The sequence below is a fragment of the Limulus polyphemus genome, unplaced genomic scaffold (genome assembly GCF_000517525.1).
Source record: "Limulus polyphemus unplaced genomic scaffold, Limulus_polyphemus-2.1.2 Scaffold2225, whole genome shotgun sequence".
Taxonomy (NCBI): domain Eukaryota; kingdom Metazoa; phylum Arthropoda; class Merostomata; order Xiphosura; family Limulidae; genus Limulus; species Limulus polyphemus.
In genome coordinates, this window is record NW_013667835.1 from 151,535 (window position 1) to 167,455 (window position 15,921).

General features: G+C 31.9%; 1 protein-coding gene across 1 annotated transcript in view; it reads left to right on the plus strand.

Moving 5' to 3' along the window:
- LOC106466330 (serine/threonine-protein kinase unc-51-like) overlaps positions 1-15,921 on the plus strand; it is a 157,640-nt gene that overhangs the window by 133,963 nt on the left and 7,756 nt on the right. The window contains exons 21-23 of the mRNA XM_022394311.1: positions 1,856-1,989; positions 12,552-12,599; positions 14,550-14,640. Of these exons, the coding sequence (XP_022250019.1) occupies positions 1,856-1,989; positions 12,552-12,599; positions 14,550-14,640 (273 nt within the window). The remainder of the gene's footprint in view (positions 1-1,855; positions 1,990-12,551; positions 12,600-14,549; positions 14,641-15,921) is intronic.

The window sequence follows — 15,921 nt, forward strand, 5'->3', positions numbered from 1 at the left end:
CATATATATTATTCATACCTTCGGTGTATAGGACGCAAGCAGATTTTGACATCAAATTTTGGGGTAAAAAGTATGTCTTATACACCGAAAAATATGGTAGTTTAATTAGATTTTGAATGTAACTCACTAAAGCCTCATGACATACACAGAAAAAGATGCCCATAGTGAGAGTGTTAAGATAATCCAGGTTTTGCTTCTTAAATTTTTTTATAAACCTCCAGTTATTCTGTGTCTCCTGCCTGATTACTTTAAGAAAAATCTGAGAATACAACAAGCATATATTATTGATGCAGTATTTGATCATGGGTACCTGAGAATGTGTATTTCTATTTTAAAGTAAATATTCCATATATCCAAAAAGTGTCTAATGTTTAAATCTCCAGTATTGCCATATCACTTTTATATTTTTAACATTTTTGGAAAATATCCCATATCCTCAATACTACTACTAGAGCTACAATATGTCTCCTCACTGTTTTATATCCAATGGTGTAATTTACTGAAAAATATTGCACACAAATATTTTCTTAAAAGTTTCGAGAAATAAAGAGCCTCAGGGCCTCTTATATATTGTAAAATGTGCCATATAACTCGTGTTCTTCACAAAATTTCTTATTCACCTTAGTGGATTGTTTTAATAACTGATTTCACTAATATATTTCCATGTTTATGGAGATCACATGCATTTCTAAGCTTTCTTGAGAAAAAAGAAAAGCCTATAGCTCTTATGTTTTCTTTGAAAAAATGTTACCAAGTTTTGCTCAAACAAAGGGTTCCAGGTGTAATCATGTGTCCTATACAATGGAGGTGAACTATAAAGGATGAACAGACATTCACACAATGTGTCCCTTTCTTTACCATTTCTTATTTTTGCAAATGTACCATGTTTTCATTGTTATTGATAGTTCTTTCTAGAAAAGGAGGATAAGCTCATGTCGCAAATTTGATTTGCAGCTGTAGTGATTTTAGTATGTTACTGTTTCAGTTTTGTTATATAATTTAGATACATCACATAATGATAAATAACAGGTAGTATCCTATAAACACAATGGTGGAATCTAAAGTGTCCAAAAAGATGTTTTGACTAAAAAATATATATCATTTCTTTGTGCTTTATTTTCCTGTTAGTATGCAAACCATAATTTGTCGTTGTATTCTGGAGCATTAATAAATACAGTTTTTACCAGACTTGCAAGTAACTGGTGTTTATTACTTTTATGTTTCTTTGATTTAATTTCTCTGATTTATTCATCTGTTGTCAAATTCTTTTATTTTATGTTTGTTGTTCATTATAAGTCATGTTCACTGTTTAATTTATCTTATGGACATATAATTATGTAATGGCAGTAAAAAAGATGAGTTAGGAAATAAACTTTGACTATTGTATGTAGATATAGGGTATCACAGGTGAAAATATGCAGGTAATAAAACTGCTGCCCATATATATGTCTCCAAATAATGATTATCAGCAAAAGCTTGTAAAATTTTAGGAATAATGAGAACTGATCATTTATAATGTTGATTAAATGATTTTAAGATAGCAACTTTTAAAAATATCATTTTTTGTTTATTTTATGCAATAAGGAATCTTTCCAAAATGTTTCTTTCCCCTTTTTAATCATTATTTTTATATTATTAATGGTTGTTAATTTTTTTATTCAATTTTGTTTTTCTTGCTTTTTCTTGTGTTAAACCTCACTTTGTTTTATTCATTCTTATTTTTGTTGAATCATCACTTTTTTTTTTCTTATCCTTTGAAAGTTTTCTAACCATGATGCTCCTATTTTACATTTTGCAAAGAAATATTTCCATTTCTGTTTAAACATTACACCCTCTAAAATATTTCTTCTTTCAGTTCTTCATTCAGTGAAAAAACATTTCCATTATTGCCTAAACATGTGTAAAGCTCTGAATAGCTCTGGCATCCTTCAGACCACCTCCTATAACATTACTGCCGATCGTCTTCTTTATGACTACGCTATAGAAATGGTATTTATTATTTCTTTAAATCCAGATTTGTTATAAATGCCATGCACCATATATTGAAGATGAGTTTTTGTTATATATTTAAATCTATACATAATAGAATGGATTAAGTTTTCATTAGTTTAATGAAAATTTACATAAAATGATTTTGTATGTATGAAGCAAGGTTTTTGTTATGACTAATAAAGAAAGCTTAGTTACTTTGGCCACTTTCTTTTAATATTCAGAAAAAAGGTTGTCTTTACAAAGAATTTTTACACATCATAAAAGTTGTGTATCTGAAGAATAGGTTGTAGAATAAAAAAAATGTATAGTTCTTTAAATGACTGTTATTTAATCATTCTTAAACCTTTTATCTTCTATATTGTTTTATGTTTTGCAGGTTTTTTGCTTAATTTTTTTTTTAATTCTGATATCCTAGTTTATCTTTAGCTTGGTTCATTAGTGTATTATCCTAGAGCTAATATAGATGGAAGAGGTGTTTTCTATAATTAAAGTTAGATATTTTTTGTAATATTTTACTGTTTATTTAGCTATAGCGCATATTTAAAAGGTTATTCTTGTATTATACACTGTAGCATATTCAGTTAATTGTTTAACCAAAAATAAGGGAGTGTACTTTTTTGATCGGTATTATTTCTTCAACATTCTCCATGTTTGTTTTATTAGAAGGTAAATTAATTACATATATTAAACTGCACAGTTTGTTTTTCTGTATTTCATTTGGCAATTTAGCTAAAACAAATGACAGCTGCTATGTTGTTTCTCCTGTAGAGAATGCAGCTGTGTACACCACCCTCTTATTTTTGCCAGTTAAAAGGATATATAGTTGTTGTGGATTTTGTGAAATTACTTGTTTTTTATACAAAAAATGTCTAAATATTGTATTTTTAATCTACTTGATGTAACAGAAATAAGCATTTACATGATTTACAAATGTTTCATCTGCGTAAATGCTGAATGAATAAGTTAACTTTAATGCCAATAGCAAATAAAGGCCACTATATGTGTTATTGTCTAAAGCTATATTTTTGACGTTTTAATTTAGATGTTTGCTGGAGGAAGCTTGTAATTTTGATGGCATCAAGAATTTAGTAGTCTCAGGCAATGTTTAGAGAAATAATACATTGTTTATAAATACCAGTAATCACTTAGTGATGAGTAGATTAATGAATGAGAGTTCACTGAAGTATTCAATCAGTGTTTCAGTTCTATTCTGCTATTTAGTTACTTGATGAGTAACATGTTTATCAACCAAAGCTACGTAAGTTAGACAAAGGAACAATTAGAGATGAATTTCTGTTCAAACAATGTTTGTGAACTCAGGCCTACAACTATTGTTAAAATGAAAGTAGTCTGTAGCACACATTATAGAAGAAATAAATTAGTTTTTTATTTTAATGTGAACTGCACTTGGTATCATTTTTACCAAATGTTCCAAAGTAACCTTCTCAATGAAAAAATATTTTACTACCTTCCATATTATGCCTAAAATGGAAGTGTAAAAGCAACAAATTTTTCAAATTTCTTTCAACTTTAATTTTTTTTTTTTAAGTTATATGCATGGTGTAGGAAGTAAGTTTTTCATGTCTTGTCTTGTACAAGACATGTAATAGAGCACTGTGTAGAAAAAAAATTTTAAGACTTGCCTTTTCATTAACATATTACAGCATAGAGTAGGGTAATGATTTTCATAACATGATTTGTTTCAGATGTTTAATACAACATATAATAGTAACGAGTTTAAGATTAGCTTTTTTCCCCAAATCATATCATAACACAGAATAAGGAATCATTTTCAGTACTTGTTTTTTTTTCCAGAAAATATCACAGTATATGTTAGGGAAGGGGTTTACGTGAATTTTCTTGTTTCAGGTGTGTAATACAGCATGGAATAGGTAAAAGCTTTTATGAGTTGTGTAATAATGGACTGCTGATTACGACAATCAATTAAAATAATATTTATTAAAATACCAAAGGAAATATGCACTCCTATGAAATACGATAGTTGTAGTTTATTTCAGTGATTAAGTACAAAGACTTACAGAAAAATTGAGTCTTGTTCCATTCTGCTATGAGCTGCTAGTTGTGAGGTACTGCTGTTCACTAACTGTTGACTGTTGCTGGTTAATGACTGGTGAATAATTCACTAAGTGACTGTTGACTGTCTTTTTAATTAGCTCATTTGTAGGTTTTATATACTGGATTTTGTACTTAATGAATTTGTAAGGATCATCATCTAACATGGTTAAATATTTTGTTCAGAAGTTTCTTAAATCCAGATGATGTCATCAGTCATGTTTATGGACCAATCACATTACTAACTTTGGTTCTCATTTCAAACTTCCAATGTCGCTTGGTTACCCATTATGAAATTTGTTAAACATGTGCTCTGGTGTTACAGCTCTAGCTAGATAGATGCCTTTGTATCACAAAGCTGTTGGTTCACATCCTTTTACTGAGATCCTTTGTATTTACATTATGTATAGTAGCTTTCAAACTTGTATTGTTTATTATATCATCATGTCCAATATACTATAAAACTAACTACAGTAAATCAGATTATGTGAATGTTCAGCTAAAGAAACTACTATCCACCCTCAGTTGTATCTCATTTCTTCCTATATTGGTTTCCAGTTTTTTGTCAACATAGCTACGCAAGTTTGTAATGTGAAGTGTAATTCTAACATTACATGTGTTTAAAGTCATTGTTAATTTATATTTTTAGTATTCACTAGATTTTAAATGTTTCTAACCCTGTTGCTTATTAAAATTTAATAATTTATTATTTTAGTTATATTCTAAATACAGACACTTAATTTGCATTTTTTCTGGGTCTTACTCAAGCATTCAGTAGAGATTTATTTTTATGGCATTACTTTTTCTAGGTAGATACTGCATCATGGAGTAGTGATTTTATTACATGTTTTATTCTGTATCTATATAAAACAGCACAGAATAGAAAAGTTTTTCTTGTAATTTGTTTTGCTTTATGGTGCATACTGCAACACAGAGTAAGGATAAATTTGCATGGCTTACCTTGTTCAGTTATGTAAGATAGCACAGATTAGGTAGATGGATTTTGTGATTTTTCTTGTTAAACCCTATCATTGTGGGTATCCTTTACTGGGCATGACACTTGTTTTTGTGTCTTACATTCCAAATTTTATTGAACTGCTTTTTGTTTATGTTATACCAATTAGTATAGCATAAAATCTTAGCTAATAATCCATATTTTAATAGCACATAAGTTTAAGTTCTTAATTCTTGAAAAAATCCTGAATTTCCCCTAGTGTGACACATTTTCTCTAGTTATCTTCTCTTTTCTATTTTATCAAAAACTATAAAATTCAACATAAATTACTCACTATAAAATTGTCATTGCTCAAACAAACCATAATTTTTATAGCCTTCAATTTTTTTTGGTTACAGAGCTAGCAATTAGAAAATCAGACCCCCTCCTGCCACACCCTCCTATCACATCCTCACTTTTGGGATTTGTTGATAGTTCTCTGTTACATTTAATTGTATATATTACCTATAACCAATAGAAAGCCAAGGGTTTTCATCTATCAAATTAGGTATTGCATAACATCATCAATTTCATTCAAAGTACAAGCTGTGTTCCCTGGGGAAAGCTAATGACTAGCCTGGATGAATTTGTAATGGCTCATGTCACATAGTTAGAAAGCCAGAAAAATCTTTAGAATTAGGGGAAATTGTCTACTTTTTGCATGTTATTAGTCTATGTTCTTTGGTGCACTATTTATTAAATAAAAATTATTTAGTGCCTTCTACCATTAGCATAAAAAAGTAGGGTTAAGTGTCATCGACAGCAAGAAAAAAGATAATTGGGTAAGTACTTTATTTTTTGTTTTTCATGTTTATTCTTTATTTATTATTATAAAAATAATTAAAATGTAAAAATAGGGATCTCTTTAGGTTAGTTAAGGTTAGATTAGTTAAAATAAACAATAATAATATAATAAAAATATTTCATGAGACACGCATGTGAACAGCTTGGAGTAGCTTGTGGGTAATGTAATTCGATAGTGTAATGTGAGCTGCAAGTTCCCCAACTAATTTACAACTTATAATGGCATGAGTAATAGTTCATGGTTCAAAGGGCAATAAAACAACAAAATTTAATTATAAATAAATGTATACTGTTACAAGTTTAAAGCTACTTAGAATAAACAAATGTAGTTTCATATTACATTTGAGACATTCTAGAAACAAAAGAGGGAAATTCTGATTGACTTCGATCTTTTATTTTATTTATTTATTTTGTAGTTACAAGATCAGTGAGATTGACCAACCTTGTATAGAGTTAGTTAGTACAGTTACAAATAAAATATAAAGTTTTACTGAAAACAAACATCTGAAATGTATTTAGGAGGTTTTAGAGATTACACAAATGAAATTTGAGATTTTTGATTTGAAGAAGAATATTTTTAATATTAACATGAAAATCCGTTTGCACACAAATTATTCAAAACAAATACTCGATATATTGAAGGACATATCGATTTTTAGTTTATTAAAAGTACTTCACTAAAACATATGAATTTTTGTGTGTGAAAGACTTATAATGTTTACTGAAAGACTGCCAAATTTCATTAAGATATACACAATATATTAGAAGTTAGTAATATCAAATCTATAAGGACTTTGAATGAATACAAAGAGGTCATGTGATCGGTCTATTTGACCAAGACCATGTTGAGAGAATTAATACTTTCTAAACTCTGTATTTGAAAGGTATTAAAAAGCTTTTTTTGTATCATGCTGAAGTTGATGGCATGGTGTAAGAGGTTATAGGAATGTACTACTTGATATATGAATGAAATGGTTGGTTAATTAGTAACAATTTTTGTGTAATGTAATAGAAACCACCTGACATAAGGCAAAAGGAAATGCCTGGTTATCAAACAGTATTGCTACAGTATGAAATAGTGTTAAGAGTAAAAAACAAAAATGAAATTTTATGGAACAATGAAATATATATAATTTTTATTAGATTTATCAGCCAGTTAGTTTCAATAAAACAGTTACCACCATCAGGACTAGTGTTGTATTACCAAAACTAGTCAGCTGAAATAGCTTATACTGTTAGTATAGTAGCACAATGTGCCTGAAAAGAAATAATGAAATAGTGTTCACATACATGTAAAGAACAATAGAGTCAAGAAAAAAGTCTTTTTGAAATATCTTTGACAATACTGCATAATAATTTTTAACTTCTGAGACAATAATCTACTCTCGCACACAGATTAGCTGTTTATTTTTATGCATCTACCTTAAAGATTTGTATGCCACTTGCCTTGAGGCAACTCCTACCTAATTTTACATTTTAACGGGAACTGCATGTGTGCATGATGATGTAATAATGTGACAAAAGTCCTCCACTAATAGGAGGATGACACAACCTCCATGTGCAGTAACTTACCCTATGCACTTGCATTCAAGATAACTTCATTCTTCTTGGCATTATATTGAACAAGCATGTTTAATTTTTTTATCCAAGTTCATTTTGTTGAGATTTGCATTGTTAATGAAACTTTGATTTTCATTTTCTATAGCTTTTGTTTCAAAAGCTTTAATTTTTATTGTGAATTCTCAAATGATGGTGACTTGTATTTAGTCCTGTGTGAGTGATGTTATTCACACACACACAGTCCTTATTTCTAATATGGCTTTTGGAGACTCATTAACTGTCAGGGACATTGCAATCATTGTTTAACATGTTGTGGATTCCCACTTGCTTACTGGGCCTCCTACTTCTGTCCCATCAGTTGAAATTCTTTCCCTTCAGTCAGGAATGATCTATTGGACTAAAATGTTAACATGATTTGCTTTAAGTAGTATCTTACCATTCGGGAAACAACCATAACTTTCCAATCTCTTTCTGGATTTCATTCATAGGTATGATCCCTTCCTTATCGTTTGCCTGTGCCCTTTCTTATTTCTCTTTTTTTTGATGATCCACAGTTCATGGGGGTTTACCTTGTCATACCTTCTTGCTTGTCATTAAGATTTATACTTCTTTCTTTCTCTACTCACTCCCACATGTCTCATCCTTCTTGTTTTTGTGGCTCTTTTTATCCTGACTTGTAGACTCTTCATTTCCCTTTCTTGATTCTCTGTCCTTGGTATCTATTTGACCAGCTTGGGGATTGGACCCCTTTTTATTTTTCTCTCTGGATCCTCAATTTTGCATTTTAGTCTTTTTCTCACTACCCTTCTATATTCCCTGTCCTAGCTCCACCTTTTGTCTGAGGCACTTTATTGTGCTGTAGATGTTTGTTTTCTTCTCCTTGTCATCTTAGCCTGCTCTATCCCTCCTTACTTTATTCCCCTGATGCTGGGACTCATTGGATTGGTTTATGTCCCTCTCTGCTGTACTTCCTCCTCCTCCTTTTGTACATCATATTCATTGGGCTCTCCCTTTCTGTGCCTGGATGTCTTCAGCAGTGCTCATTTCTCCCTAGTGACCTGGACTAATATTACATGGCTTCAATTTTCATTATCTTCACAAGTTTTTCTTTCTCAATCTTGCCCCTTACTCGTGTTCCTTGTCTGGAACAGTCTGCCCATAACCTTCCCATTTCAGTTTCCAGGCCATCCTCATTTTTTTGTCTTCCCTCTACCAGAAATCTAGATCATCATTCTTCTTGTCAGTGACTATTTGACACGTACGACCCTATGGGCATCCATCTCTTCTCCTGCTGTTGGTCTCATTTTCTGCCAACAGTTATTTTTTATTTCTCCACCTTGGTCTGTCTCCTCACTTCTCATTTCCTTTTCTCCTCCCTTTGACCCTATCTGTGATTGATTTAACTTGGTCTGCACTTATCCATGATTGATGTGTCAGACACCTTCCTACACACCATTCCTGACCCCTCTTCCATCTTTTCTACATTCCATCCATCAGTTTTGCATTTTCCCATTCCTTGCTTTTCCCTTTGATATATATTCAATGGATCATGAAGGCCTTCACTCACCATATTCACTGCCCTGAGCTGGTGTTTCTTTTTTTTTTATTATTATTATAGACTTCTGTTGGCCCTTTTTCTATTGGTTTCCTCTTCTCACACTTGCCTTCTTTTAATGGAGATTTTCAGTTGGGAGGCCTTGTCATGAGATCTAAGTCCTGTTTCATGCCCACTCAGTATTTGGTACATTTGGGTGTTTTCTTCATCTCTTGTCTCAGCCAAGTTCTGTCCTCTCCTCTTCACCTGTGAGCTATGGTTTATCTAGTTACCAGGTTTTGCTCCTCTCATTCTCTTCTTGTGTGAAATGTTCTTTCACTTTTGGAGTCTCTGGGATCCTTGGAACTCCTCATTCCTTTGGAGTATGCACACAGGTGCCTCCTCCAGTGGACCTTGCAGATCCATGGGTTTTGTTCTTGGGTTCCATTATTCTCATTTGTGTTCCTCTCCTCTAGGAATTGTCATGGTGACTGGACTGTACCCATATTAATTCCAGCATTCCCTTTCCACTTTCAAACATGAACTATCTATTCACTTATACTTTCTCTCTGATTGAGGGCATGACTTCTGAGCTTACATCAACATGCTTGACCTTCTCACTACTTGTCAGCTACAGTTGTTTCTTGCACCCACTGTTTGAGGCATACATTCCAAGACCCTTTGCTTTCAGGTATTGGACATACTCTTCTGGGCCCATTCATATTGGGTTTGTCTTGTTACCTGTCATTTGTCAGGAGCTAAGAACTTGATGACAGACTGCCTATTTTGGTCATTCTGCATTCTACCACATATTATGTACGTTTATACTGAAACAAATTTGTGGATTAACCCAATGAAACTGACATCTAAAAAATTATATAGCTCTTCAGGAAATATATAACGTTGTTGATTAATTTATTTAAAGGTAATTAAATCATTAAGTAATAAAAAAAGATACATCTTAATGAAACTTCGCTACAATTTATATCAAACAAATAATAACTCTACAAAAATGTTAACAAGTTCATCTCTGTTCCATGTTATAGCTATTTCTAATCTATTTGTAATCGTCTTTACACCCTCATATAGCATTGTTTTGTTTGCTCTTGGTTGAGCATGTTCCTCATAGATGCCTTTGCCATCCTTCTCAACCCTGGACCTCCTCTCTTCTGTCCCCTGTTCCTCATCCTTAAACTCTGGCTGATGATGCAACCAGGCCCCTGGTTTCACCTCTTTCTATATGCCTATTCCCCTTCTTATCTTTACACCTTGTCAGGTCCTGTTGTTGGTGCCTATTTCACCAGCTAAGCTTTGGTCTGCTTGGCATTCAGACCCTACCTCCTTTTTTGAATATTCCCTCTCTCTTGCTTTATCGTCACACATCCCTTTTTCATTGAGAGATATTTTCCCTCCATTTTCACACATGGGATTTATCGGGTGTGTTGCGTGTTGGGCCAGACTTTACAATTGTGTGGTATTTTTCTTGTCACATTCCTTTCATCCTTCTACAGTGTTTGTCTATCAATGACAGTGGCAGGTCTTTTGTCATTGGCCCATCTGTCATTCCTTTTTCTCCTGGCCATCATACTGTGAACCACCTTTCTGCCTTTTTACCTGGTTGTTCATCTATGGTTTGTCAGTCTTTGTCTTTACTAGTTGCTGGGCAGCTTTGTCCATTGCATTTTGCCTTTCCCTGTACCATAAGGTGTTTCTTCCCATGTCCACTCTACTCTGTTCTCTTCACCCAACTACCATGCCTGCCTGAGACCTTAGTGTAATTTTGCACAATCTTATGCAAATTTGTTTGAGCATTGGCATCTTGTTTTTTTTTTTTTTGTACCGTCTTTCTCTTCAAACTTCTTTCTTTCTTCTTCTTGTTTGCGATTACTGTCTTTTGAAGGTTTATGTTATGGATGTTTCTCACACCCTCTTCCACTACACTTATATATTCCTCATCCCTACTGTTAGTGGAGGGCTTTTGTCAGATGATGACTTCATCATACACCATCACAGTTCCCATTAAAATGTGAAATTGCCTCGAGGTTAGTGGCATGCAAATCTTGTAGGCAGATATATGAGGAATATAGCTAATTTGTGTGTGGAGGTGAGCATCTATTAGAAACACATTTCAGATTAGGAAAGTGTTAACTTTCCAGATACGGAATTGGTTTAAAGTGGTTAGGAATGAACAAAGAAGTCAGATGGTTGTGGGAAGAAAAATTATCTGAAAAAACTTATTACTGCACTCTTACAAGGTACACAAATGTGGAAAAAATATTCACACACACTTTTATTCAAAGTGTTTCAATGTGAACATTTATCATTAATAATTTAACCGGTTCAAAGAGTAAAGGGATAAAAGGTTTTGATATAGTTTTAATTACATACTTTTCACATCTCTACAGGTAAAAATAGTTTATTATCAAGCATGTGTAAAAAAATTGGTCTTTTTATTGGCATTTAATTACTTTAAATATTTATATACAGCTAATTTCAATGAGTAGTGTTGCTACCATATAGATCCTGTTAGTGGGTTTCATTGTTCATTACTTAAGTTGGCCAATAAGTAGTGCTGTTACTTTATGGGTCATGGTAGTAGGCTGTTCAATACTTGTTACAAATACTGAGTTGTTCTGTTACTATATAGATCTTGATAGTAGACTGTGTTGTTGATTACTAATGTTGGTCATTGAGTAGTGCTGCTACTGTTTCCATGTTCTGATAGTGGGTTGTTCATTACCTGATTTCTCTGATTTGTCCTGTTTCCACATAGGTTGTGATATTGGATTGTTCCTTATTTATGATGGTCAGTGAGTAGTGTTGCTACCATACAGGTTCTCATAATACGTTTTTTCTATTACTAATAATAGCTTATGAGTGGTGCTGCTACCATATGAGTCCTAATAATTGGTAGTTTGCAACTTTTGATAATCAACAGAAAAGCAAAGTTTATTAAAAGTTGTTGTGACACATGTACTAAGTATAATATAAATAGCTTTTTTTTAGTTATTTTTAGAATTGTAAGCAATTTATTATTCTACTAGCTAGAGTACTCATCCTCGGATGGAAGTTATGTAAATTTATGATTAATGAAAGGTTATCTTAGGACATGAAAAGTTGCTTTCCTTATATGTAATTATAAAAAAATGCCTACAAAACTTCAAAACACAAAATGTGAAACTGCAAGTTTGCATATATCTTTGCATGGACCCAACAAACCTCCATACCAAATTTGGTTAAGATCCATCCTCAGGAGGTGAGGTAGTTGTAAAAAAATGCCCATAAAAACTGCAACACACAAAATGCAAAACTGAAAATTTTTATGCATCCCCATATGGATCTAATGAACCTCCATACCAATTTTGGTGAAGATCCATCCACACCCTGCAAAGTAGTTACATGGACATACAACAGACAATACTATTATATTTATATAGATACAAATTAAATTGACTTGCAGTAACACACTTCAGTATTGATAGTTTTACTACAAAGACATCTCATTAGAATAGACTATGTGAATTCTAAATTAGGATTATTTTTTTTAATTAATGTAATCCTTAGTGTTTAACTAAATTTTTGGATTTCTTGAAGTGCCAGTCAGCTGCACTGGTGGAGCTGTTTGGGAAGAACCCCAAAGAGGTAAGTTTTCGACTTGACTATATTAATAAGATTTAGTAACACTGTTATTAGGTACTGTTGTTTAGTAATTGAAAGAATATTGATTTTATATGTTACTATTTAGAACACATGAGTGTTTTATTGTATCCATGGTTAAAATCAAACCTTCAAAAGCAATATTTTCAAACTATACTGTAATGCCTAGAAACCTACAAGGATATGCTTATTGCAGAATAGCACTGATAGAGGTGAATGATTTAATCAATATAGTCAATGATTAAATCACTTATTTTCAAGTTAATTTTGATTAATCAAAATTATAATTAAATCAAGTGATTGAAATTTATGTTTCCAGTTATTTCTGTTTTCGACCAGTTGAGTAATCAAAATTACAATTAAATCAATTGGCACTAAAATAACTGCCCCCCAGTGGCACAGCAATGTGTCTGCAGACTTACAACACTAGAAACTGGGTTTCAATACTCGTGATGCGCAGAGCACAGATAGCCCATTGTGTAGCTTTGTGCTTAATTCCAAACAAACAAAACTAAAATAACTAAAATTAAAATTAGTATTTCCAGTTATTACTGTTCATGATTATTCCAACAGTCAATTAATCAAAATTCCATTTAATTTGATTGTCATGAAAATAATCAATTAGTTAATATTATTGTTTCCAATGAGTACTGTTTTTGATTATTCCAAAAGTCAATCAATTGAAATTAGTGTTTGCAATTATCAATGTTTTCAAGTATTCCAATAGTTGATTAATTTGTTGGTTTCAGGTTTTATTCCCAACTTTTCTCTTCCTGTCTTTGTTATGGCAAAGGTATTAAGTTTATCTGCCACCAAGGCAACTGTCTGTCAGAATCAGTCCCCACCCTTGAATTGCTAACTAGAAGAAAGGCAAGAGGCTGACAGCACCTACTGCTTATTTTTTTATTTTTTTTTTTTGTACATACCATGGTTTGAGGAATGTTGAAGCAATCAATCAATCAAATGGAATCAATTAATGGGACCATTGAGTAATCAGTCAATTGATGAAAGAACTTTAGTATATTTCTTCTTTATGACAATCTTTGTGTTCTTGTTGGTGGTGGTGGTGGTGAGGCAACATTTATCTCGCGGGTTCAGATCCCTGTCCCACCAAACATGCTTGCCCTTTCACCCATGGGTGTATTACAATGTGACAGTCAATCCCACTATTCATTGGTAAAAGAGTAGCCCAAGAGTTGGCAGTGGGTGATGATGACTAGCTGCCTTCCCTCTAATCGTTCATTGTTAAATTAGGGACAGCTAATTCAGATAGGCCTTGTGTAGCTTTGCAAAAAATTTAAAACAAACAAACAAACAAAAACATTTATCAGTCTACAACTTAATCTTATTCATATTGAATTTTTTCTTCATGTGTCTGGCAAATAACATTTGATGATTTTACATGTGTTACTAAATATAAAGTTTCAACTGGTAATGTAACATATTTATATAATCAACTAAATATTTTTTAAATACTTAATACTACTTTATAGCTTTGTATGTATAACACTATGGATATATATATATACCGTAGTTGTAACAAGTTATACTGATTGACTAAAACCACCAGTGGTCAGATATGACCATTTGTAGTGATCAAATGAGTAACCAATTGGAAATCAATTAACCACTGGTAAATTATGATACTTATGTTTAAAAAAACAACAAAATAAGAAATGAGTGCAAAGTCCTCACTGGCATAGGGCACAGTAAGGATGTGAACAAAAAAACAAAAACAAGGAAAGTGTAAGGCAATACACGTATAAATAGTGTAACTAAAATCTTAATATTTGGTCAATTACTTGGGGCCTTATTCCAGCCTTTTCAGAACAATTGACTTATAGTTTGTGTATTTAAAGTTTGACTGCTCTTTTCTGAAGGCTGTATCACTAGATATGATCTTCATTTTGCATTAATTTTTTTTTGTCTGTTTAGTGTCTTCACCACTACCAAACAGCCCAGATACTTCTTCATAGTTTATCATACCAGATCACAAATGAAGAAGATAAAAAACTACTGAACAAATGTAAGTTTCTCAAAACAAAATATTTGTTGATACGGATAACACAACGGATGGAACTTGTTATCTTATTTCATATAAACCAACTTATTATTTTCATTAATTAAGTGCTGTCAAGGTCTGATCAAAGTCACAGGTATACCTGTTAAAGGTCATAAAAATATGTTTTACATATAACACATACTTGCATAAAAATGCTATTGAAGAAACTGAAAAATAAATAGTAACTCAAACTTCCAAGTTCTCATTAAATGATAAGATGTCTGAAGTAACCTGTGAATGCATTATTGTATTAGTTATTTCATTGCTAGTTATTGCTGATTAGAGTTTTTAATCTTACCGTTTTTAACATGTTTTGAGTAATAGTGCTTAGTTTTAAAATATTGTGTAATACAGTGTATGTTTCTGCTACCTTTTGTTTCTTTGCATTTTCTAAATTATTTCAATTTGAACTAATTGAGTGTTTTATTGGAGTAGTTTAAATTTGATAGACTAAATTCTGTAGTTTCACTGTTTAAACAACTTTACATTTTCAAATAAGGTTTATATATTCATTTTTGAAATACATCATTCAGAAATTTGACTTAGAAAATATAACAGTACATTTTACATGATGCAGAGATCCTGTTTTGATGAGAAAATAAGGTGAGTATTCCCTCTTGAAGAAAAAAAAGAATTACTTTAAAACAAAGAAGGTTTAAAATAATTCTACATTCAACAATTAATCTTACACTCGAGAGATGTTTTATCATATTGCATTAATTAACAGTGATTCTAAGTATGTTAGGCGTATATCATGGCAAGTTATAGCATCTCATTACAAAATTTTAAAGCCATTAACATGGCTCCCAGCAATTCCATAAATACCAGACTTTTACATTAATTCTTTGAGTGTTCATATCTATGCAAAATGAAGGTACAAGAGAAACATGTTACATTTCTATAGTGACTAACATTACATGTCTAATACTAATGCAGTGAAAACAAGCCAGGAAGAACATTGGGTATAAACAGGTAAATAATTCCAGCTCATGGGTGATCTAGACATGCCTTTCTTGTTATAAAATATTTCAAACTGATTAAATGTGTTTTGAAAAGCTCTTCCCCACATTGGCTGTAGAAGGGCCAAATCTGATTGCACTTGAGTGGTAACTGTGTTTACTAATATCAGGTTGTTTTTTGTACGTGAAGATAAAGCAGTTGTATGTGTAATGGTTAGTTCTAGTTGGAGGAAGATTAATGTTTGCACAATCAAAAGATGGATGAAGAAAAAAAAAAATTGCTAAA